The sequence below is a fragment of the Ailuropoda melanoleuca genome, chromosome 8 (assembly GCF_002007445.2).
Source record: "Ailuropoda melanoleuca isolate Jingjing chromosome 8, ASM200744v2, whole genome shotgun sequence".
In the NCBI taxonomy this organism is placed as follows: Eukaryota; Metazoa; Chordata; class Mammalia; order Carnivora; family Ursidae; genus Ailuropoda; species Ailuropoda melanoleuca.
This window is the reverse complement of record NC_048225.1, coordinates 102450753-102473536: the sequence shown is the minus strand read 5'-3', so window position 1 is coordinate 102473536 and position 22784 is coordinate 102450753. Positions and strand designations below refer to the sequence as shown.

General features: G+C 48.2%; 2 protein-coding genes and 1 long non-coding RNA gene across 3 annotated transcripts; 2 read left to right on the top strand and 1 right to left on the bottom strand.

Moving 5' to 3' along the window:
• Positions 1-55: 55 nt before the first annotated feature.
• On the top strand, positions 56-8670 carry RABIF (RAB interacting factor). The gene is made up of 2 exons (XM_002925428.4): positions 56-261; positions 6089-8670. The coding sequence occupies exons 1-2, from the start codon at positions 136-138 to the stop codon at positions 6332-6334; spliced, it is 372 nt and encodes a 123-aa protein (XP_002925474.1). The 5' UTR covers positions 56-135; the 3' UTR covers positions 6335-8670.
• Positions 6602-13969, bottom strand: LOC117803455. Its single transcript, XR_004627341.1, has 3 exons — positions 13917-13969; positions 13731-13830; positions 6602-6660 (listed from the first exon to the last, which is right to left on the bottom strand). It is a non-coding gene; the product is annotated as an uncharacterized LOC117803455 (long non-coding RNA).
• A 153-nt stretch (positions 13970-14122) lies between these two features.
• On the top strand, positions 14123-21989 carry LOC100480515 (tubulin alpha-8 chain). Its single transcript, XM_002925427.4, has 5 exons — positions 14123-14251; positions 15935-16157; positions 17337-17485; positions 19229-19909; positions 21593-21989. Exons 1-5 carry the CDS (start codon positions 14249-14251, stop codon positions 21884-21886), a joined length of 1350 nt encoding a protein of 449 aa, XP_002925473.1. The 5' UTR covers positions 14123-14248; the 3' UTR covers positions 21887-21989.
• The last annotated feature ends 795 nt before the right edge of the window (positions 21990-22784 follow it).

Here is a 22784-nt window from a genome sequence, read left to right as displayed (position 1 = left end):
GGACGCCTGCGCAGAGGGGGAGTGGCCGTGCGCTCCCCGCCCCGTCTCTGAAAGCCGCGCCAGCGCAGTTCCGAAAGATCCCACCGAGACAGCGCCTGCGCGGTCGTGGCCGAGGAAGCTGTGGCGGCCGCGGCGATGGAACCAGCCGAGCCTCTGAACGACTTAGTGTCAGCCGAGGGCCGAAACCGGAAGGCGGTGCTGTGCCAACGCTGTGGCTCCCGGGTGCTGCAGCCAGGGACTGCTCTCTTCTCCCGCCGACAGGTAGGGAGGCAGGTTGGAGGCGCCTCACACCCGCACGCCTTCACAGGGGGCCGCGGCGGCTGGAGTCCCGGTCCCCGCGCGCGTTTCCGGAGACCGCGCCCCAGGTCGCGGCCGGGCTCCGCCCGAGGCTGCCCGCGCCGGAGTCGCTCGGTGAGAGAGACCCCCGGCCCTGTCCCCGCGCTGTGTGTGGACGCTGCTGCTCCGCGTGGGGTGCGGGTCTGAGCCGAGCCCGCCCGCTTCCGAGGGCCCGGCGCCCCGGGACTCCCGCAGCTCCACGCTGCGGAGCGGCCGGATGGCGCCCGGTGTACCTGGACTCGCGGCCCGCATCACAGCGCACCCGCCGGTCTCCCTTCTGTCGGGCGCCTCTCCGCCCCAGGAGGAGCTCCAGAAACAACTTTGGTGTAGGGGATGTGACTGATGACTCCCGTAACCTACACGCTTTGCCAAGGTACTGGGTGGAACGCAGGGCTTCTCAAACGAATCCTATTTCAAGTGGGATGGACACCTCAAATCCTGAAAATCAATTTTGAAGGAAGATTTAATTTCTGTTTTAATCTTCAAGTTACTAATTTTAATCTCCTTCATATTGTCATCACCCCAAAAGGGGAAAGTTGAAAACAGTTTTTTTATTTTGGTAAATTTTTATTGAGGTGTAACATACCCACGGGAAAGTGCAAAGTATAATCTCATTTCAGCTGTGTGCATACCCTATCACTCAAAATTGCCCCCAAAAATATGCTCTGCCCTCCTGACCTCTCACATTGGGAGTTAGATTTCAACATAAGAATTTGGGGGAAACGCATTCAGTCTATAACAGGGTGCTACTGGCCCCTAGTACATAGAAGCCAGGAATGCTGCAAAGCATAAGACACCAACCCCCACTCTCCCTGGCCCCACAACAAAGAATTGCCCATCCCAAAATGTCAGTAGTACCAAGATTGAGAAATCATGGCTTAAAGACGACAAAGCATATTCACATCTATAATCTCAGTTGATCTTACGATGTTGTTAGTAATTGTTGTTTATACCACTAGCCTGTGAGGTCCTGTATCCTGTCCACCTCTGTATCACCTACACTAAAGACTGTGCACATAAGTAAGATCTTAATACTTAGATTTAAATCAAAGTAGTGAACAAAAGCTGTTAGCCCAGTGTCAGTAATGGGTTAGCGTGGAGAGAATGGATTACTATGTCCCTGTTGGTGCAGCATGTGTTCTTTGTAAGTCCTATAACTGGTTTGTTTTTTTTTTTAAGATTTTATTTATTTATTTGACACAGAGGTGGGGGGAGAGAGCAAGCACAAGCAGGGGGAGCAGCAGGCAGAGGGAGAAGCAGGCTCCCCACTGAGCAAGGAGCCTGACGCAGGGTTCCATCCCAGGACCCTGGGATCATGACCTGAGCCGAAGGCAGATGCTTCACCAACTGAACCACCCAGGCACCCCTCGATAAAACTTTAAAACTGATTAAACATTTTAATATCAGGACATTATGCTAAGTGAAATAAGCTAGTCACAAAAAGACAAATACTGTATGATCCCACTCATATGAGGTACCAAGGGTAGTCAAATTTGTAGAGACAAAAAGCACTACGGTGGTTGCCATGGACTGGAAAATGGGGAGTTAGTGTTTAAAGGGTCCAAAGCGCCAGTTTGGGAAGATGGAAACATTCTAGAGTTGGATGGTGGTGATGGTTGCCTAACAACATATATGTATCTAACGCCACTAAACCGCACACTTAAAAATGACTTAAATGGTAAGTTTTAGGGATGCCTGGGTGGCTCAGTCTGTTGAGGGTCTGACTCTTGATTTTGGCTCAGGTTGTGATCTTACGGTCGTGGGGTCACCACCCCGCCATATCGGCCTCCACGCTCAGCGGGGAGCCCGCTTGGGGATTCTCTCTCCCTCTGCCCCCCCCACCCCACTCACGCTCTCTCTGAAATAAATACCATCTTTTTAAAAAATAAGTTTTATGGTATGTATATATAGTTGATCACAAAAAATTAGGAATTAGAATGGAACATGCATCTCAACTATGTTAAGCAATATTCTTCAATTGCTTTGTAACAAAATCACCCAGGAATGGTGACCTAAAACATTAACATTTATTTTGCTCGCAATTTGGGGAGTTGACTGGGCCTAGCTATACAGTTCTCATTTGGGGTCTTTCGTGTGCAGTCAGAAGGGTCATGTGAAACGCTGTCTCCCTAAAGTGTCTGCCTGTGGACTGGGAAGACTCGAACACCTGAGCACCGGGACAGGCTCTGGGGGCATCCTTCCTGGTGGTCTCTCCACGTGGTGGCCTCAGGAGGCTCCCGGAGCAAGTGTTCCCACGGTAACCAGCAAAAGCGGCCTGGCCTTTTCTAACCTAGCCTGTCACCTCCACCGCAATTGACTCATCGGGGCTGGCTCTCCCAGGCTCAGGGACAGACTCTCCCAGGCTCAGGGACAGAGGCATGGACTCCACCTCCTGGTGGAAGGATTGTCAAAGAATTTGTGTACATTTTAAAACCACCACAAACACTCACAGAAGGGAGAAAATTACAAAAAAGGTACCAGAACTTTACTCTGTATTGTAACAGTTTTTATTTTCATCTGTATTGTAGCATGTTTGCCAAGTTTTCTACCATGAGAATGGATTTTTACAAAAAGAAAGAAAATATTTTTAAAAGGGTAGTTAACATTTTTTGTTTTTTTTTTCCTTTTCAAAGATTTTATTTATGAGATGCCTGGGTGGCTCAGTCAGTTAAGTGTCTGCCTTCGGCTCAGGTCGTGATCCCGGGGTCCTGGGATCGAGTCCTGCGTCAGGCTTCCTGCTTGGCGGGGAGCCTGCTTCTCCCTCTGCCTGCCGCTCCCCCTGCTTGTGCGTGCGTGCTCTCTCTCTGACAAATAAATAAATATCTTTTTTAAAAAAAAGAGAGCACATGAACAGGGAGAGGGGCAGAGGGAGAGGGACTAGCAGACTCCCCGCTGAGCAGGGAGCCTGATGTGGGGCTCTATCCCAGAACCCCGGGATCATGACCTGAGCCGAAGGAAAACACTTAACCAACTGAGCCACCCAGGTGCCCTTGTTAGCAGTACTTGAAAAAGCAAAAGGAGTTCCACTGACAGTCTCACTGAGTTGGGGTATTCTGCATCTCTCTGAGGTGATGCTCCAGGATTAGGGTACTGCCTGGGTCCTGAGCAGTTAACCCACCTGGTCAGGGATGTAACTGGCAACTTTGGCCCCCAACCAGCTGAGTTAGCAGCCTCAAATTAGATAGTAATTTCTTGATTTCCACCCCAGTGGTCTATCTGGAAAGCCCAATTGTATTCCAAATGTTAGATCCCAAAACTTGACCCGCAGTAGCCTTGGGCACTGCAGAGAATGGGTTGAGAGCCATACAGATACATGTACAATGTACATATATATATATATATATATGTCTAGTCTTGTGGAACTGACTTACAGGATTTAAATAAAAATGGGAATTTTGAGAAAGAGAGGGACAGGACCCAGTCTGCCCCTTGAATGATTGGTGAATAGTGTTTCCCTTAAATCACTACTCAAAAGAGACTCCAGAGGTGGTGTTTTGCATTGTAACAAAAAAACAAACAAACAAAACCCACTGGGAAGGAAGCCAGTGCTCCTTTGTTGGACACTTTATAAAGGCTAATGTTTCAGAAGTCTTTGATTTTTCTCCCCTTAAAGTTTCCCTCGCCTTATGTTTAGTTGTTGATTTCACACCTACACTATAAGCCAGAAATATGTCTAGGGAAATTTAGGCCACAGAGAGATTAAGCTAGGATTGGAATCCAGGTTTCCTGGTCCCTGAATTTTCCTCTTTGCCTCTGCCTGTTCCCATTTTCACTTAGGGTAAAACAAAGCATTAGGGACTCATTTAAACATTAGATGAGGTGAAAACGGTGACTGGAATGACAATGTAACAGGAGGCGGGACTGTCCTATTTTGTGATGTTCTCAGATGATGTCTCGGGTGACACCACATAGGGTAGTGCACAGATACCTGTTTTAGTAAGCCAGGTGCTGGGAAGATAGGAAATGTTCTGGATCAGTGCTCCTTCCTCCCTATTAGGGACAGCCACTGGCCAGAATCTGGCCCAAAGTTCAGAGGTGCAAACTCCAGGGTATTTAATACATACCAACAGCTTTGTGATTCCCTAACCATTGCGTTCAGGAAGAGGCTTGCTCATCCTACCAAAGCCTCTGCCTCTTTTGGACTAATGTCAGTCCAGTTTTTTTTAATTAAAAAAAAAATGTTTTTTGGGGGTGCCTGGGTGGCTCAGTCTGTTGGGCGTCTGCCTTCGGCTTGGGTCATGATCCCAGGGTCCTGGGATTGAGCACGGCATCGGGCTCCCTGCTCAGCAGAAAGCCTGCTTCTCCCTCTCCCTGCTGCTCTGCCTACTTGTGCTCTGTCAAATAAATAAATAAAATCTTTTTTTAATAATTAATTAATGGGGCACCTGGGTGGCTCAGTTGTTAAACGTCTGCCTTCGGCTCAGGGCGTGATCCCAATGTTCTGGGATTGAGCCCCACATCAGGCTCCTCCGCTGGGAGCCTGCTTCTTCCTCTCCCACTCCCCCTGCTTGTGTTCCCTCTCTTGCTGGCTCTCTCTCTCTGTCAAATAAATAAAATCTTTAAAAAAAAAATTAATTAAAATGCTTTTGCTTTTATTCTGCTTGCTAATGTCAGACTAGCACACCAAGGCCATCCTATTTTATTAGAGTTTGGGGATGCAGAAGTGTACCCTGGGGTGGAAAATAAGTGTACTGGCAGCGGCCATAATGATGAGGAGCAGAGGGGTAACAAGCTTTGATGGCATCGTATCTTCGAGTACACTGGGGCAACTAAAGGTGTGTAAACTAACCACAGGGAAGAAATTAAAGGGTGTGTATGTGTGTGAGGCTCTGTCCTAATGACTGGGAAGGCTTGTTGATTTGTGGGTACAAGGACCTTGGGATGATATTCCAAATTCTAGAACTAGATTTTCCTTTTTAATGCTTTTTGTAAGATAAATCCAGCATATACATAACACTGATAGAATAAAGCAAAGCCAGATAGCCTGTATTTATTCTTTTGATAAATATTTGAGTTCCTGCTCTATATCCGTTATTATTCTAGGCACTGGGGTTATAGTAGTGAACAGGAAAGGTAAGCTCCTTGCTTTCCTGGGGTTTACATTCTAGTGGAGGGAGACCCAAGGTAAATAACTAAGCCAATATATTAATTTTAGAGAATGATAAGAAATAAAGAGGTAGTGGCATAAGGAAACTTTCGGGGGTGATGAATACCCTTGTCATCTTGCAGTAATGGTTTATCAGTATTTGCATGGGCCAAAATGTATCAAATTGTACACTTTAAATACGTGCAGTATATGTGTCAGTTATACCTCAGGAAAGGCATTTTAAAAAACAAAATACAATGGGCAGTGTGGGACGCTAACTCAGATTGTTTGGTCAGAGAAGGCCTCCTGAAGAGGCTGCATTTGAGCTGAATATCATGAAGGAGTCGGCCTTGCCAAGATCTGAGGACAGAGCGCGCTCACCCTGTCTGAGAAGCAAGAAGGCCGGTGTGGCTGCAGCAGAATGACCTAGCAGGGCCCTACAGACCATGGTCAGCACAGCAGTGAAGCCACGTAACAAACCGGGCATGACCAAGAGGTGACAGAGGAGCGACCTGGCATCCTGGTCTATAACTCAGCAGTAGGGCTCCTCATTTCGTTTTCATTCCAAGAAACTGCCAGGGAGCAGTGTTAAGTGTAAGCAGATGGGAGTGGTGATGTGACTGGGCCAGTCAATTTGCGTGTGCTTTGTGTTCTCTTCCACTGCAGCTTTTCCTTCCCTCCATGAGAAAGAAGCCAGCTCTGGCTGATGGCAGCAATCCTGATGGCGATCTCCTCCAGGAGCACTGGCTGGTTGAGGACATGTTCATCTTTGAGAACGTGGGCTTCACCAAGGACGTGGGCAACATCAAGTTTCTGGTGTGCGCAGACTGCGAAATCGGACCAATTGGCTGGCATTGCCTAGATGACAAGAACAGTTTCTATGTGGCCTTGGAACGGGTTTCCCATGAGTAACTGAGGGGAGGGGGCGCAGCTCCACGCCCAACTATAAAAGCTACCCCACTCAAGAACTGGTATTTAAGCTGGTGGAACTGCCCTGCCGCCACCTTCTCTGTACTGACGCAGAACATGAGCATCGGCATGCCCGCTGGGACATGCGTACGGCTAATCCCCGCTTCCTTCAAGCCCAAGTGCGTGCCTCTGACGTGGCTCACTTTGCGTCCCGACATCTCCTAATTTCCCTCTTCCCCTAGTTGCAGGACACTGGAACACTTCCACAAACCTCTCATCCCTGGCATCCGGCCTGGGCTCTCCAATCCTGGGCTCCCTTGTTTCTTGCTCTGTAAGAGTAGTATTCAGCCTTTTAGCCAAGATGACCCATGACAGTCGATGCTCATGCTAATAGTTCAAACCACCTTTCTGTCTCATTCAAGAAAGCGTACGAGTGTCTGAGAGTGACTTCGTTGTATGACTAACTTTATCTACAGTAATTTATTTTTAAAAATACAGCATTTACAGACTTCGGTATTTAACTACTCATAAGAAACACATTACTTTGGACACACCTGTAATACCATGTTTGAGAGCCGAGCCTCTAGGTTGATAATGACTTTTTATTGTGAAGATGAATATACCCCCTTTTCCCTTCAAATCTTGCCGTGGTTTCTTTTTACATTATAGCCTATAAGTTGAGAATCAGATTTGCAACCCCATCTGGCAGCCACCCCAAGGAAAATTCCACCCTGGCTTTCAGTCAGAGTGGAGCATGTGGGATATAGGAGGAATAGACCTTTGCCAAATTATACGTGACTTTACAGGTTTGTCTTATCTGGGCAAGTAACTCTTCCTTTGTTCTTAGGAAAGACTTCTCTCATGGATAGTGTCATCGTTTACTGAACCTACGGAGCATGGTCCTCAGAGCTTTGGTTCGTTTGGAATCCCTATACCAACCCAGAACACAAACTTTGTCCAGATGCCACTGTCTCTATAGCTGTGGGATTGCTCTAACAGTTTCGTGTTAGCAAACTTACTAACCCTTCAATATGATTGTAACTTGTTCTGTCACTTCTCTTCTGAAGTGACTCAACATCTTAGGAATCTCTATAACCAGGTCTCAGGTGTCCTCCTGTAAGCCCTACCTCTAAGATTGAGGAGACCCTAGAATTAAAATAAGGACGAAATAGAAACCCTACAATCTATAGCCCATCCTTCTGTATCTGTTTTGTGCTTGCTTCTGCCTTCTTTCTCCCCAGAACTTTTCTAAGGGCTCCCCAACTAAAGTGTGGGCCTTGGGCACGGTTTTGCAACCAACCTACTCTAGAAAGGTGGCTTCCTACCCCAGTCATAGCCTCAGCGAGCTCTAGTTGAAAATGAAAGAACTGTTCTCTAGACAAACAGTCAAATGTCCGTGATTGTGGCATTTGCAGAAAAACAACTGTGAGAATTATCCACTCAGGTCAGAAGGAACAAAACCACATAGATGCCTCTAGGGGCATGTGGCCCCTTCTATCACAAGCCAAAACCTAAGCAAAGCATTTTTTTTTAATTAGACTTTGGCTTTTCTTTCCTTTTTTAATCACAGAAATAGTACACATTCATTGCAGATAAACACAAAAGTGGGTATAAACATTCTTTTAATCACTCATTTCTACCATCCAGAGATTGCCTCTGGTAATGTGGTGAAACTCCGGTTCTCAGTGCTTTTCTATATGTATATATAAACATGTATAGTTTTTAAAAATAAATACGATATCATACTGTGTTCTTTTATAACTTGCTTTTTCCATTTGACAAAATACTGACTTCCCATGTTAACAGATAACCATCTGTGGACACCCTTGTTTTTAGTATTCCATTGTATTTCTGTATTATAATTTATTTAAACAATCTACTATTAGATTGTCTCCAGTTTCTTATAAACAATGTGATGTAAGTGCAACTTTCTAGTTAAATCTGTATACACATTCTTAATTATTTCCTACATTATTAGAAGTAGAATTGCGGGGTATGCACGTTTTCATGGATTTGCTCTATTGACACATACTCTTCAGAAACAGCTGTGCTAATTCACCCTCCCCCAGCCGTGTAGAAGACCACTCGTTTCTCTGAACCTTCCTAACACTGGCTATTTATTATCAGTAAAAGAATATTTTGCCACTTTAGTAGAAAAAGTATCTCACTGTTTTAATTTGCATGTATTTTATGTTTAATGAAATTTTTATACACTTATTGGTCATTTGTATTTTTTTTTTTAGAGAATTGCCAAACATTGTTGCCCCAATAGCCAAAAATATCGTTGGTATTCTGCCTTTGCAGTTTAATTTGAAAGAAATAAAGGCATTTAAACAGTAGAAATTAGATTCCTGTATGTCACTGGGAAGAATATGCAATTCGAAAAAGAGGAGGAGAGTGGAAACCTGAACTTTAGTGTTTCTCTTGAGGTCTGTCGACTGATTAATCATTTAGTGTCTGCTATAAAACGAGGATGTCACCTCTTTGTTCCCCTTACACATAATAGTCTCTCATCGGCTCTCAATAAAGACTTGTGAAATCATTAACTGCTTTGTCATAGGTAGCTAGAAGTAGCCCATGAGTATTGAAACCTGCTGCTATGAGTATAGAAACCTGCAGTTCCTGTTAGGAGAGCAATTGATTTTCCCAAGGCCTAATTGTTTCTACAAAATTCTTTTTTCACACAGAATCAAAGGTGGACAGCAGTGTACTGACATTTTACATACTGTTACTATGCCATGCGTGGGCATACTCAAGTTTCTCCAATGTAACTAATGAAAACGTGTTCCTGATAATGGTGGATAGGTAATTTTGGATGACCATCCCACTGAGGGCAACTAGAAAGGCTGGACAAAATATTTTAAAAATCCAAAGGCATCAGAAAGCTAACGTGTTTGAAGAAGTACTGGACCAGGACCACTGAGAAGATAGAGGCCCTGAGAAGTGGGCTTGGTGTTACGGGCCACTCTTCTCTTGAGGGGATTTGCAATGTGGAAGGGGGCAGGTCAGAGGCTAGTGGGTGATTGTGACAGCCTTCCAGAAATAGGGGTCTGGGCCTGTTCAAAGAGTGGTAGACCTGGTAAACGTTTCTCACATTGGGTTGAGGCACTCAGTCCTTTGCACCCCAAGAATAGGGTTGAACCAGGAGTAGGAAATAGGCTCTCTCAGGGGATTGCAGCTTGGCTTCCAATATCAGTCCTTGGATTAGATTAAGTTGATCCCAAAGTGGTAGTTTCCCCAAACCCTTGGCTTAAGCAAACAAAAATGCTCTCTGGGGAAAAATGTCATCATCCTAAACTTTGGCTCATTTCTACCGTAATTTTCCTAATACAATATCCTGAATACAATAAAATGGAACCAAGCATTATGAGATGAGTTATTAAGAAAACCAGTGAAACAAGAGACCATGGAAAGAGGCCCATAGAGGCCGCAGATAGTGGAGCTATCAAACATAGACTATAAATTAACTGCTTACTCTGTTTGAGGAAATCAGTTTTGGGAATTTTTTTTTTTTAAAGATTTTATTTATTTATTTATTTGACAGAGAGAGACAGCCAGTGAGCGAGGGAACACAAGCAGGGAGAGTGGGAGAGGAAGAAGCAGGCTCCCAGCGGAGAAGCCTGATGTGGGGCTCAATCCCAGAACGCCAGGATCATGCCCTGAGCCGAAGGCAGACGCTTAATGACTGCGCCACCCAGGCGCCCCCGGTTTTGGGAATTTAACAGATATCTGGACATGTGAAAAAATATGAATTCTAGAATTTTAAAAAATCCAGTAACCAAAATCAAGAATTCAGTGGAAGTTTTTTGGTTTTTTTGTTTTTTTTTTTAAGATTTTTTTTAAGAGAGTGAGCAGGAGTGAGAAGGAGTGGGGGAGGGGCAGAGGGAGAAGCAGAGCCCTGATGTGGAGCTCAAACCCAGGACCCTGGGATCGTGACCTGAGTCAAAGGACGATGCTTAACCGACTGAGCCACCGAGGCAACCCTAGAGTGAATCATATGTGTGATGCAGTGAATAATAGTGGGTTAGAGGTTACGTACTGCACTGTTGTGGGTTTTTTGGGTTTTTTCCCCAGTGCTTTTTTGATAAAGACAATGAAAACAGATGTGGCACAGGATCATGTACAGAGTACATCTATGTGGTCATGACCATGTCTAAGTCTTCAGAGGGTAAGAAAATAAAGGTGCTAACTTCAGTATTGTCAATCTTTCCATTGTGACCAAGGTGTTCTGGTGTTTGGAGAATTAAGTTCCTGGAACGTGTCTAAATGTGTCTAAATGTCAGAATTTAAGGTTAAGTGAGAGAAGTATCCACCAAATTCACTTCAAATCTCTTGAAACTTAGAATTCATTTAGCCTTGGAGCGCCTGGGTGGCTCAGTCATTACATCTGCCTTTGGCTCAGGGTGTGATCCCAGAGTCCTGGGATTGAGCCCCGTGTTGGGCACGCGGCTCCGCTGAGAAGCCTGCTTCTCCCTCTCCCACTCCCCCTGTTTGTGTTCCCTCTCTTGCTGTCTCTCTGTCAATAAATAAATAAAATCTTAAAAAAAAAAATTCATTTAGCCTTGTATAGAAACAATGTTATCCATGATGAGTAATTAGTAGCCTGTGACACAAAACTACGTGTACACAAAGCACAGTATTACAATCAATGGTTCTAATTTTTGCATGTCAGGAACAAGTCCTCTGCTACAATTAAGCAGGGTCCCTCCAAAATCCAGACCTGGTGACCCCAGACATCCTATTTCATACTGGGGGCCAGGATGTACAAGACTTGGGGGAACTGGTGAGGAGATAAAATGTGGGCTAGGGGGGCGCCTAGGTGGCTCAGTCGTTAAGCGTCTGCCTTCGACTTAGGGCGTGATCCCAGGTTCCTGGGATCGAGCCCCGCATCGGGCTCCATGCTCCATGCTGGGAGCCTGCTTCTTCCTCTCCCACTCCCCCTGCTTGTGTTCCCTCTCTCGCTGGCTGTCTCTCTCTGTCAAATAAATAAATAAATAATCTTAAAAAAAAAAAAAAAGAATGTGGGCTAGGGACACTTATCGTCCTAAGGAAGTGAGGAGAGAGTGATCAACTACTATAGGTTTATACATTTCTTCCCCACTTTGTTCTAAATGGTTTCTGGTGGGGCGCCTGGGTGGCACAGCGGTTAAGCGTCTGCCTTCGGCTCAGGGCGTGATCCCGGCGTTATGGAATTGAGCCCCACATCAGGCTCCTCCGCTATGAGCCTGCTTCTTCCTCTCCCACTCCCCCTGCTTGTGTTCCCTCTCTCACTGGCTGTCTCTATCTCTGTCAAAATAAATAAATAAAATCTTTAAAATAAATAAATGAATGNGAATGAATGAATGAATGAATGAATGAATGGTTTCTGGTATGAGATGCGAAAGAGGGATTGGGTAGAAAGGAGGTTCCATCCTAGGGAGGAGTTGCCCCATCACAGGGTAGGTGAATTTCAAGATAAGACAACAGGGGGGAAAAGCTAGCTCATGGACACACGCAACTTTGGCAACTTTGCTAGAGTGACCATCAATTGTTAAGTAATTGAGTCATTTGAAAACCAGGTACTACCCCTACAATGTTGGCACTGGCTCAAGAATGAATAGCTCTGGTACAGCCCTGGTGTCTCCCTGTCTTCCTTGATCCTTCACCAGTGGATGAACAGGATATTCTTGTTCCCACAAAGCCTCTCCATCTTCTTTGCCCCTCCCTCGCCCAGTCGGACTTTGGTTGTCCTTTCAAGTCAATGTCATTTGATTCTTTGTGGCAGGGCAGGGTGGGGAGGGAGTACCTGTAGGGAAAGGACGCAGGCTTATCAGGAATCTTTACATTGCTTGAAACCTAGAGGTAACCATGACCTTTCCCTCCGAACTTTGGTATATCTAAAATTCCTCAAGAACTGTGAGAAAACAGCACATCTGTAATGGCACTAAGCATGAGATCAGTGGAGTGATATAGAGAAAAAGATGATTAAAGTTAGAAAAAGAATCTAAGTTTTGCAGCCATCTAGATAACAGAAATAAATCCAAACACCTTATAAGAGAACTAATTCTAATTTGTGCTCTATAAAGAAGCATGTTGTCAAGAGAGGTTGGTTTGTGTCATTTCAACAAATAACACAGGATCACTGTTGCAAATATAGTTATATTTGGGGTAGAGCCCACTCACTCTATTCAATAAAGAAAGGGAAGGACATTTGAACTGGCGGACACTACCAGCTGGTGGAATGAATGCCTACTAGGACAAGGCAAGGAAGAGATGATGGTGTTGAGCTTATGACTTTTTGAGTTTACGGCCAGATAGCTTCATTTTAATCACTGGCATGCCCACATTCAGTAAAATGTGACATTTGAGTTGTTTTGCTTGGGCCTGTGACAGACAATGAATAACCATGTCTTAGCTTTGTATATACAAGGGTTTTCAAAGTACTTATTTGAATGTTCACCCACACTCTCTCACCCTATCCCCTGACCAGAGATAACCACTTTAAAGCTGGCAGCCTCATAAAACACAAGGGTTGAGATCAAAGAACACTCTTCAGAGTTTGAAGTTAAACTTTGCACCCTGAATTTAAACTAACAAGCCTCCTAGACAAGCATTTAGTTCCCAAATATTTCAGAATACTTTTGAACAACACATCTACAGTCTTGCACGAATCCAGGAGGAACTGATCTGATGTCACACTGGTGAGTGACGCACTAACTTCCTGGGTTGTATCAACAGAAAGTCATTACAGCTGCAGATTTTCCTAAAGCAACAATTCAGATCTCCAGGCCTGACTGGCATAATCTGGGTGCAGTCACCTTTCCAATGAGAACTGATCACAGGAGATGACAGATGCTTTGGATTCCTCTGGAATGTGCTGAATAAATACTAAGGTCATCATTGTGGGGTGTCCAGTCATTTGTTAAAAACCAAATGCCAATTAACCCTCCCAAACTAGGAAATGGGCTAATTTGCTTTGCTTTGGTATTTAGAAGTAAAACCTCATCTCAGCTAAGAAACAGAACGGAGGAGGGAAAGTGTGTGTATGCCCTTTAGCATGGAAACCTATGAAACCACCACTGGAAAAAAAAACACACAAGTAACGTCTATGAACTGCCTAAAATACTGCTTATCACATCACTCTTCTAGTCAATAGCCCTCAAAGGTGTCCCATATCCAGTGGAATCATGTGCAAACTCTTCAAAGTAACACCCATGCTCACCCTACAAGTCCTCTTCAATCCGCTTCAGCCAGCCTGGACCCCTTGCTCTCTTGCAATCTGAGTCACCTGATCTGAAGCGCTAGCCACAAAGGAAGGTAATTTTCAATTACCCGCGCCTGGAATGCTCTCTCCCACACCTGCCTGCCCAACCCTCTCCCACCCAGCCGCATTTTGTCCCTCCCCAGAAGCTCGCAGTACCTGGTTCTCACCACAGCATCTTTCCTTCCGTAGCGGTTGCTGAGCTCAAGTCCGCGCCACGGTCCAAGGTTTAGGTCCATCCTGTTACCCGTATAATGACCTAAGGCAACAATGCAACAAAGGTGTTTCTCCAAAGCTCCAACCTCTCAGACCCGCTCCAACAGAGGGCAAGAGGGTCGAGCTGACCTGGAGGACTCGGACCCCCCAGGCTTTCCCTCCCTTTGGCTTTACAAACTGCCCAATGGCCGGCTACGGCGGGGATATTTGATAAGCGCCCGCCCAATAACGGAGAGGGGGGCGGGCCTCGTTGGGAAGCCGGCCCAATGATAGACGTGAAGGGGGCGGGCCCCGTCCGGCCGCGGTCCAATGGGAATCCCGGTAGGAGGCACGGCCGGAGGCAGAGCGGGGCTATATAAGCCCCAACTAGCCGGCTTACGTCGGGATTCGTGGTGTTGCAGGAGACTCGTAGCGCGTCTGCAGTCAACGACCCTCCGCAAACGTCACCTGTCGGAACAACTATGGTGAGAGGGAGCTGGGGGGCACTGGTGGAGTCCACGGTGAGGGGGGTACTGCGCGGGATAGCGTGCTGGAGGCGCCCGAGGGACCCCGGTAAGGACCAGCTGCGCGGGAAGGAGGGGAGGCCGGGGCGCCGGGCAGTCCAGGGTGGGAGGGGCTGCGCGGGGCTTGTTGGGGGAGTTTAGGGGGTCACGGTGACCACGGTGTGGGGGGCTCTGGGCGGGGCCGGGGACGTCCGCCGCGTCCGAGCGCTGCTCTTCTGAGCCCCTTGCCGGGAGAGGCGGATGCGAGCTGGAGAAGTTCTGCGCGCTGCAGCTGCGGACGGGAGAGAGGTGGCACTGCGGCGTCGGGCCGGCGGGGCGCCAGCGTGGCGGGGTGCGTCCCGCGCTGCGAGCAGCCTGGGTCCCGCAACCCCGGCGGAGCGGTGCAGCGCGCTCCGGCGTCGGGAGCCTGGGCCCGCCCCAGTTTTCTCCCGCTGCGGTCCGGGACAAAGAGGCGCCCGCCCCCAGCTGCAGTCCCCGCCTCCCTGTGAAGTCACGCTCCCGCGCTGGAGGCCGGACCTGGGCCGCTCTGCAAACTCCAGCAGGTTTCGCCAGTTCTGAGCTCTGCCTCTGAATGCCTTTGTTCTGCGCGGCCGGAATCCGGCCAGAAGTCAGAGGTGCACGACCTTGACCCATACCCGACCAGGGGTGTCCGTGAGCTCCTGGTGTCTAAGGGGGAATATCCTCTACTCCACTTCTCTCCTGTTATGGTGCCCAAGCCCGTGAAGTCCCTCAGTTAAACCGAAGAGCTTGGGGTGTGTCAGGCGTCAAGGCCTCACAGGAATCTTGAGATCCCCGCCTGTGTCCTGAGCCCCTGTAAAAGCTCTGAGGCTGTCTTGAAGGATAGATCCTAAAATTGCTAAACTGTTGCGGATTGTCTTAGAAGACCCCCCTCTGCATCCTGAAAGTGTGCGGCCCTTTCACACGATCATCTAGACTGTGGGTTGGGGGTGAAGGACCAGAAGACAGGAGAGTCTCTCCGTTGTAGGAGTTACCTCAGGAGAGCTGAAAGGGCGAGGGTGAGTCTTCTGGCTCCATTGTGACCATCGAGCAGCACTTATCTGGACTGAGTGTGTACTGCGGTGGACAAGGACAAGTGTCCAGAGTCAGGGCCTATCCCCCCAAAAGGGAATGTTGTGGGCGAGCTTTCAAACCAGCTCTGACTCCAGAGCCACTGCCTCTGTTCATCCACAGACCTGAACTTCATCTTCTGCCCCCTTCAGAGTGTAGAGGACACAGAGTCCCCACCGTGGGAGACCCCTTCTCCTAGGGGTCCGGTGTTGGAGGCTCCATCTTGGTGTGCAGGACTCTGAGCTTCCTGTGCCGCCCCAGCCAGCACACGGGCACTAGGCAGTGGGATTTGGTTGCTTGGTTTCGGCTTTCTCTAGTTCCTGGCCCTGAACACCTAGGCTTTAGCCACCTTCATTCTTGAACCCTCAGTAAATGAAAACAAAATGAGGTCATTTGGCTGAAAGTGTGGGAAGGTCTGGAAAGGGAACCCAGTCTTTTGGGTTTCGGACCATGTAATTCACTGTTAGGCCTCAGTCTCCAGGAGGAAAGATTAAAGGGTGCTTCCAGGGCCTTTTCAAGGCCCACTTGCTTCCCTTCTTCATCCACACCACATCATCTCTCTGCTTCCCCCAACAGCGCGAGTGTATCTCCATCCATGTGGGGCAGGCGGGCGTGCAGATGGGCAATGCCTGCTGGGAGCTCTACTGCCTGGAGCACAACATCCAGCCCAATGGCACCATGCCCAGTGACAAGGCGCTGGGTGGCGGCGATGACTCCTTCAACACCTTCTTCAGTGAGACCGGGGCTGGCAAGCATGTGCCCCGGGCTGTCTTTGTGGACCTGGAGCCTGCTGTCATAGGTGAGTGGGCGGGGGTTCCCCTCTCCAGCCTGTATTTTTTGCCAGCCCCTAAGTCAGTGGGGAGCTCTGCTTAGGGGAAAAGCTCTTGGAATGTGGGCAGCCCCCTGCCAAGAACAAAACTGAAGTCTGTTGCTTTTGTCTAGACTCTGACTTCAGGAGGGGTCCTGAGGGCTTCCTGTGCTGAGAGGGATATCAGTCAAACCACTCTGCCCAGAAACTGCCAGATGTTTGAGTCAGGGGTCAGACCCAGAATGAAGACTGCAGAAAAGAATGGATATAATAGCAGAAACTTGAAACTTCCTTTTTCCTACCCACAGACTCTTGAGGATAACATTGCCTAAGGAACTGGGCACAGAGAGCATTCTTAATGGCCCCCGGCTCGGCCTTAACTGAAAAGGGCCCCTTAATAGGATGTGGGCCTATGTGAACTTAGCTATTGCTGGCTCCCAGGGGGTTCTCTGCTTCCTCCTTTCTGCATCTGGATCTCCTCAGTTTCCTGTTCCTGAAAACTTTACCCCTTTCCTATCTATCTATCTATCTATCTATCTTTCTTTCCCTTTCTTTCTCTTCCTCTCTTTTTTCTTTCTTTTTCTCTTTTTCTTTTTTTTTCTTTCTCTTTTTTTTCTTTCTCTTTCTTTCTCTCTCTTTCTTAAAGATTTTACTTATTTGAAAGAGAGCACGAGTGAGAGGGAGGGACAGAGAGAGAGGGAGAAGCAGGCTCCCCACTGAGCAGGGAACCCAACGCAGGGATTGTTGCCAGGACCCTGAGATCATGACCTGAGCCAGAGTCAGACGCTTAACCAACTGAGCCACCCAGGCACTCCCGCATCTCCCCATCTTTCCAAAGACAGTTTGTAGATGTTAAACTGTGGGCTGGGTTTTCTGCATCAGTCTATGTTCAAAAGTCCAGTGAGATTCTCCTAGAATCCCTCCGATTCCTCACCAAGTAGAAGTGGCTGTGAGGGAAAGCACTGTTAAAGGGGCCCCTGACTTACCCCCTGTCAGCCCCAGGGAGGACTAACTGGACTTTGGAAGTGGGTCTCTGGAAGGCCGTTTGCCATTCCTGCTCCCTTTTGCCATTACAACCAGGGGAGCTTAGCAGCATAGGTCCTAGCGCCTGTGTCCTCATGGGGGAGGAGACCAGCCTCTCTTACCTTTGCCTTCTTTCTTCCTCTCAAGATGGGGTAAGAACTGGCATTTACAGGCAGCTCTTCCACCCGGAGCAGCTGATATCTGGCAAGGAAGATGCTGCCAACAACTATGCCCGAGGCCACTACACTGTGGGGAAGGAGATCATCGATCTTGTGCTGGAGCGAATCCGAAAACTGGTGAGCGGACCAAGTGCCCTTGACACCTTCAGGAGATCTGTGTGTCCTGACTCCCTTCCTGGCCTGGGAGGCTGGACACGTGTGGAAGAAAGGGAAACCCCTGATCTGTGGCTGCGGCCCATGCCCATAGTGTCCTGATGGCTCCTTCGGCTTGTCTGTCTCCTCGGCTTCCCCTAGGGGGAGCTGTGTGTCCTGGGTGTGGATCTAGGGTTAGAAGCCTGAAAAACCGGTTCTGCCCTGAGTCTGTGGACTCACCTGCCCTGCTGGTTCCTAGCTTTGCCAGGTCTTAATTCTCCAATCTGAGCCTTCTTTGAGCTTTGATCCCTCTCTACCCCCAGCAGGTAGGTGAAAGCTGTCTTAGCTCAGGCTCCTAAGCAGACCTTCACACCTGGGAGAGGCTCTTGCTTAATGGTTACTTTTTAACCACTTCCAGTTGACCCCATCCCTTGCCCGAGGCACGGAGAACCAGGAGTGAGGCTAACTAGGAGCCAGTACTTGGGCACTGGTTCTCTAGCGACATTGTCCACACATCTCTCTGCTGCTCACGAGTTCAGACTGAGGACTTGCCATTGACTTGAGGAATGGGATTCTGTGCCTGCAAAAACAAAGTACTCCCTTGGCTTAGGATTTTCTTTCTTTCTTTCTTTCTTTTTAAGGTGTTATTTATTTATTTGAGAGGGAGAGAGATCACGAGCAAGGGGGAGGGGTTGAAGGAGAAGCAGACGCCTCCCTGGGAAGGGAGCCCAATGCGGGACTCCATCCCAGGACCCTGAGATCATGACCTGAGCCGAAGGCAGACGCTTAACTGACTGAGCCACCCAGGTGTCCTAGGATTTTCTTAGGAGGTTTTTCAGGGGGTTGATATTTTGGTTTTTTGTTTGTTTTTTGGTTTGGGGGGATGTTTTGGGTTTTTCGGTTGTTGTTATCAATTTGCATAAAGCTTGCTTTTCATGTAATTGATTTTTATTGAGATCTAATTGCCATAGCATTAGTTTCAGGTGTAGGACTTAGCGATCCAATATATGGATATATTGCAAATAAAGAGAGAATGTTTGTATCATCACTCCCCGTGCATCTGGTATAGATTGATGCTTTTCTAATCCAAGGACCAGCTGCATCAGAAGTCAGCGGGGGTACTTGTCAAACCCGCAGGTCCCGGGGTTCCAGTCTGAAGTGGGGGACCTGGGAATCTCTATGTTCAACAAAGTGCCACCACTACCTCCCCCCACCTCCCACTCTCCTGCAACCAGGTGGCAAAGCTACAAAGTTGAGAGGGCCCAGCTCTCTGACAATAATCCTCCTCCCACCTGACCCTTCCCTCCTCTCCCCTCCCCTCCCCTCCTACTGCTCCTCACTTGCCACTTCATGCAGACAGCAGTGCCCTTCGAGGTCATCTGTCCCCTAGAACTCCAACCCCTGTAGGTATTTTCTTCTCACCTCTACAGAGGCAAAGCGAAAGAGCGTGAGAGAACTTTCTGGAGTCACAGAAATGTCTGTATCTTGATTAGTTTGGTAATATAGGTATATACACTGGTCAAACCATTCATTGTATTTGTAATAAAATGTATACACTTAAGTATAAATTATGCTTCAAAATTTTATTTTGTTTTCCAAATACAGAAGTGCATACAGTTGCCGTTGGGTCACAGTAGCTTTGCAGACAGAAGAGGGTTCTTCCGGGAGAAGAGGGCTGGGGGCAGGGGGTGGGTCATCTGCACCTAACAGTGTTCTCTCCTACCCCAGACAGACCAGTGCACCGGTCTTCAGGGTTTCCTGATCTTCCATAGCTTTGGGGGTGGCACTGGCTCAGGCTTCACCTCCCTGTTGATGGAGCGGCTTTCTGTTGACTATGGCAAGAAGTCCAAGTTGGAATTTGCCATCTACCCTGCCCCCCAAGTATCCACAGCAGTTGTGGAACCCTACAATTCCATCCTGACCACCCACACCACCCTGGAGCACTCGGACTGTGCCTTCATGGTGGACAACGAGGCCATCTATGACATCTGCCGCCGCAACCTGGACATCGAGCGCCCCACCTACACCAACCTCAACCGGCTCATCGGCCAGATCGTGTCCTCCATCACGGCCTCCCTGCGCTTCGACGGGGCCCTCAATGTGGACCTCACTGAGTTCCAGACCAACCTGGTGCCCTACCCCCGCATCCACTTCCCCCTGGTGACCTACTCCCCCATCGTCTCAGCCGAGAAGGCCTACCATGAGCAGCTGTCGGTGGCAGAGATCACCAACGCCTGCTTTGAACCCTCCAACCAGATGGTCAAGTGTGACCCTCGCCACGGCAAATACATGGCCTGCTGCATGCTCTACCGCGGAGAAGTCGTGCCCAAGGACGTGAACGCCGCCATCGCCACTATCAAGACCAAGCGCACCATCCAGTTTGTGGACTGGTGTCCCACGGGTTTCAAGGCAAGTGGGGAATGAAGTCGGGAGCGGTAAGGGAAGGCGGTGAGCCTGTAGCCTATGTACCCACTGAGAGGGGAGATTCCTACAGAGCCGCAGGCAGGACAACAAAAGTGCTAGGATGGGGAGAATCAGGCAAATAACAGCTTTTTCTACTCGAAAGCTTGCCTTTATGAAAGGAAAAGTAGGTTTCACATCTTTTAGCTTGGCAAATAGGCACTCCCTAGGTTTGCCAGTTGGGTTGGGACCAATCGTTCACCTGTGCCAGGGACATACCCACCCAATAGGGCTCCGCTCGGAAGGGAGTGCTTTTGGAAGCGCAGAAAGGCCTTCCATTCAGATAATGGGCAAGACATGGATCGGAAGGTCTATGAATGTAGCCCCTTCCTTTTGAAGTAATGAGGAAGAATTTGTGTATGTCCCTCTCTTTTCCCTCTCCACATTCCCCGAGGGTACTGGGCATGCGACCCAGTTTAAGTTTTATGGGTTTTGTTCCAGGGTGAGATTAGGAAGATTAAAGGTGGCAGCTGTGGCATTTAGAAAACCCATAGCTTCCCTGCCCGGTGACGCTGTTGCAGACGTGACCACGATGGGAGGGGACGCAGGGACTCCGGTCATAAAGCTAACAGCCGTGTGCTAAGACTGAAGAGCCGCCCTGTAGTTCAAAACTAGAAACCAGGGGTAGGAAGTCTGGGCGGCAGTTTCTCTCAGCTCCATATTAGGAGAGCTTCAGCTACTGGGAGGGAGAAGAGGCTGCCTTCCGGAAGTAGTAAGCCTGCTGTCCTGAGAGGCAGGAAGGGGGAAGCTGACTTTTTTTTTTTTTTAAGATTTTATTTATTCATTCGACAGAGACAGCCAGCGAGCGAGAGAGGGAACACAAGCAGGGAGAGTGGGAGAGGAAGAAGCAGGCTCATAGCAGAGGAGCCTGATGTGGGGCTCGATCCAATAACGCCGGGATCACGCCCTGACCCGAAGGCAGACGCCCAACCGCTGTGCCACCCAGGCGCCCCTGACTTTTTTTTTTTTTCTAACGCTGAATATGAAATGTATGTTCTGAATAGAGCAACGTTTAAAGTAGATTAAGTCTAGATCCAGTTGGAGATCTTCACAAGGTTTTATATTTTTTAAGCTATTTTCTAAACTATAGGAAAATGGGGAGATTAGTACAGTTAACACCTCTATACCCACTACCCAGATTCAACATCTGACTGCTCGGTTTCCTTGATTTTTGCTTTGCTGACCCATTTAAACTCATTTACAGCTACTTATGACCCACCAGTTTGTTTTTGTGCCTAACAAAATAATACTTCTACAAAATAGGAATACCTAAGTCAGTATTTGAACTTTCCCAATTTCCACAAATGGTTTTTATATCTGTTTTTCAAAGTCAGGATATAATCCAGGCCCAGGCATTATATCTGTCTCTTCAATCATTTAATGTAAAACATCTATCCTTTTTCTTGACGGTGACTTTGAAGGGACTAGTCTTAGTGTCTTGAAAGTCCCACATTCCAGATTTGTTTGTTTCCTTATGGTGGTTAACTTGTTCCCTTATCCCTGTGTTCCTTACAGACCGGCGAATGCCAAACACCAGGGGACTGCCCCTCTCCCAGCTTTGGGAGTCCATCCACAGACCCCTTCCCGGGAACCCAGAACCAGGGCCTTACACTACTTGCTGTTTCTTCTTAGGTTGGCATTAACTACCAGCCCCCCACAGTGGTGCCCGGGGGCGACCTGGCCAAGGTGCAGCGGGCAGTCTGCATGCTGAGCAACACAACAGCCATCGCCGAGGCCTGGGCCCGCCTCGACCACAAGTTTGACCTGATGTATGCCAAACGAGCCTTTGTGCACTGGTACGTGGGCGAGGGCATGGAGGAAGGGGAGTTCTCAGAGGCCCGAGAGGACCTGGCTGCCCTGGAGAAGGATTATGAAGAAGTGGGAACAGAGTCTATGGACGGCGAGGATGAGAGTGAAGAGTTCTAGGGGGTCCTGGCACCTGCAACGCCCGGTCTCTCTCCCTAGTTTTGTATTTCTTGTTCCACTGTTTCCCTAACCCCCTACAAATACAATCAGTGTCTTAAGCGATGTGGAGCTCTGTGACGTGGAGTTCTGGCCAGGCATGGGCCTTCACTAACTTCCGATTCCTTGTTGTCCTTCTAAGTTAAGGGGCGGGGCGGCCTCTGCCTCCAGGGATTCCAGCTGGGGGATACCTAACAGAGGATCGATCAGACCACCCTGACAAATATTCAGGGGCTCGGGACCTGGACTGTGGTGCTTTGACTTCATGTGGTGGTTCCCTGTGTGTAACCCCTTATTCCCAGCCCACCTCAAGGAAAGGTAAGCCTTCTAGAGGTTCTGGCAAAAGCTGCTAGAAGGTTGTCTGCCCCTAGCATTCTGGGACAGAAAGTCTGTCTCGGTGTCAATGCCAGGAACGAGTCAAGAGGTTGTTTTTGTTTTTGTTTTTTTTAACCAATATATCCTCCCTCCTCACGGCCAACAGAGGGCAGTAGAGGTCGAAGGCACATGAATTCACAGGCCAATCTGCAGCAGCCATCTTACAATTTAGGGCTCTAACCCGATGCCATATAAAGGCACAGGGTTCAAGAATCAGGATTCCTAAAGACGGGTCTTTAGCCTGGGCTATGAACATCTTAAGTACTTTTTAAAGTGCCTATGATCCTTTTAGAAAGAAAAAAAATCTATATATTTTTAAAGGGGGTCCTTGATGAGAAAGTTTCTAGGACCTAGCTGCATATAGTCTTAGAGATCAGTGTATGAGTCAGTAGATGGATCTGGCAGGACCTAAGGAGTAAACTGGATGGTCCCTTCCCGCAGAGCCCAAGTTCAAGGAGGTCTCTTTTTAATGTGCTTGGAAAGCCGC

Bases quoted from the DNA above. Each gene is read 5' to 3' on its own strand.
- RABIF (XM_002925428.4), top strand. From the start codon at position 136: ATGGAACCAGCCGAGCCTCTGAACGACTTAGTGTCAGCCGAGGGCCGA. The intron at 262-6,088 runs GTAGGGAGGCAG...CTTCCACTGCAG, and splicing joins CTCTCTTCTCCCGCCGACAG to CTTTTCCTTCCCTCCATGAG.
- LOC100480515 (XM_002925427.4), top strand. The intron at 16,158-17,336 runs GTGAGTGGGCGG...CTTCCTCTCAAG, and splicing joins CCTGGAGCCTGCTGTCATAG to ATGGGGTAAGAACTGGCATT. The intron at 19,910-21,592 runs GCAAGTGGGGAA...GTTTCTTCTTAG, and splicing joins GGTGTCCCACGGGTTTCAAG to GTTGGCATTAACTACCAGCC.